This window comes from Austrofundulus limnaeus, unplaced genomic scaffold (genome assembly GCF_001266775.1).
Source record: "Austrofundulus limnaeus strain Quisiro unplaced genomic scaffold, Austrofundulus_limnaeus-1.0 Scaffold2139, whole genome shotgun sequence".
NCBI classification, from domain to species: domain Eukaryota; kingdom Metazoa; phylum Chordata; class Actinopteri; order Cyprinodontiformes; family Rivulidae; genus Austrofundulus; species Austrofundulus limnaeus.
In genome coordinates, this window is record NW_013954541.1 from 26,109 (window position 1) to 28,144 (window position 2,036).

The following is a 2,036-nucleotide window of genomic DNA, read 5'->3' on the forward strand; positions in this document are numbered from 1 at the left end:
GCTCATTTAGTGGTCCAGCTGCTCAGTTAGGGGTCCAGCTGCTCAGTTAGTGGGTCCAGCTGCTCAGTTAGTGGTCCAGCTGCTCAGTTAGGGGGCCAGCTGCTCAGTTAGCGGGGCCAGCTGCTCAGTTAGCGGTGTCGGTCTATCATTAATCAGATCAATAGCTGGATTGGGAACAGATTTATCCTCCTGCTACAAGGATGTAGCAACAGTTGGTTGAGCAACAGTCTTAATTTTGGCCCTCATACCGCACCATAAAGATGTCCCTCAGTATGATGCTGCCTCCTCYGTGCCTGATCCTTTAGGGTCTTGGTCCTTTAAATATGAGGAAACAGTTCATCTGATCTCAGAAGAAAAACATTTTCCAGCTGAAACGTTGTGGAAACGTTCATCTCATTGGAGTTTTGAAACATTAGARCGATGAACATGATTTAACTCTTTAAAGGAGGCGGAGCTGAAATAAATGTTGGAACTTGTAAACGTCTCAGTTCTGAACAGAAGAARCCCAGCAGCAGAGTGAGGATGAGGATGATGAAGCGCTGCAGTGATGAAGGTGGTCCGACTGACAGTTTTCAGGTTCATCTTCATCGCATGTCTGGTTAAAAACAGCCGAACGCTCCTTTGAATCGTCTCTTCATCAAACTGTGTCAGTGATGTCATCGACACGCCCCCCGTCTCAGAGTGACATCATCAACCGCCACCTGTCCTCCTGTTCCTCTCCTCCGCTCAGCCTTCAGCAACACCTGAGCACATCATCATCATCGTCGTCATCATCATCATCATCATCATCATCATCATCATCGTCATCATCATCATCAGCAGCAGCATCATCATCATCACAAACATCATTGTGTGAATGCTTTATGGCAAAAATTCTCATTCTTTCTGCTATTCCTCTTGTACTTTATGCTTTTTTCTGCTACTTTGTGCTGTTTATGCTTCTTACAGTTGCTTTCTACTATATTCAGCTAGTTGTTGCAATTTTAGCAAATTTTTAGCTGGTATTAGCTAAAGTTAGCTTTTTTAAGCTAAATACACTTTTTGTAGCTATTACAACTTAATTCTGTTAAATTCAGCAAACCTGTGGTCCTTGTGCTAATTAAAACATTTCAAGCTACTTTTTAGCTATTTTACTGAAAACTTTGGCTGTTGTAGCTATTTTACTACAAATGATCACTTTTTTGTAGTTTTATTTTTTTTCCTGCTAATTTAGAATATTTTATAACCATTTCACCATCTGAGGGCTACTTTCAAATTGAGGCTGCTACCTTTAGCTTATTTTATGCTAATTTTAGCTGTTTTACTGCTATATTAGTTAAAATTCTGCTTTTTTCTGCTATTTCTCTGCTAATTGCTATTTTTTGTAWTTTTTTTCAACTACTTTTTGCCATATATGCTTCCTACAATTGCTTTCTGCTATATTTAGCTATTTGCAGCAATTTTAGCTAATGTTCAGCTTATGCTTAGCTTAGAAGCTAAAGTCAGTTCAAATTATTTGAATTTAGCCAATTTTTGATATAATATGCTAAAATGAATGTATTGGTAGCTGAGACTTAGCTCTATTTATTTATTTATTTATTTTTCTGCTTGGCCTCCAGAGGAGTTGGACGCTTTTTGCTCTCTCTCTTGAACCTGTCCCTCCTTCCCTGCTTTGCAGCTGTGTCAAGCCTTTTTCGTCTACCTATCATCTGAAAATTAAAGGAATTATGGATCTGGTCAACTGGTCTCTGAACTCAATCGACACTATTTTTTCCACCCTGAGATTAGAGCGAGGGGAGCGCAGCTGTCCCAGTGGAATGGTGGCGGCCAGGCGAGTTCTGGTTCTTGGAGGCGGAACCTCATCTGTTTGGCGCCGCTTTCCATTGAAGATGTGGAAGATCTGTATACTTAGATTTATGATAACTGGATTCCTGCTGATCGGCTGTGGAGGAGTCCTGTCTTATCGGAAAATGAAAGCAATCCTGGCAGCAGTCCAGGCCTGTGAGAAGCTGTCAGGGACCTTGAATAGTGTCTGCCGTATTGGAAATGCACAGACT

At 41.0% G+C, this 2,036-nt stretch overlaps 1 protein-coding gene across 1 annotated transcript in view; it reads right to left on the reverse strand.

The window, feature by feature from the left end:
- Window positions 1-173: 173 nt before the first annotated feature.
- LOC106537120 (nephronectin) overlaps window positions 174-2,036 on the reverse strand; it is a gene marked incomplete at its 5' end in the record, with an annotated part of 3,310 nt that continues 1,447 nt past the window's right edge. Inside the window, 1 exon segment of the mRNA XM_014034489.1 lies at window positions 174-743. Coding sequence (XP_013889943.1) covers window positions 657-743 — 87 coding nt within the window.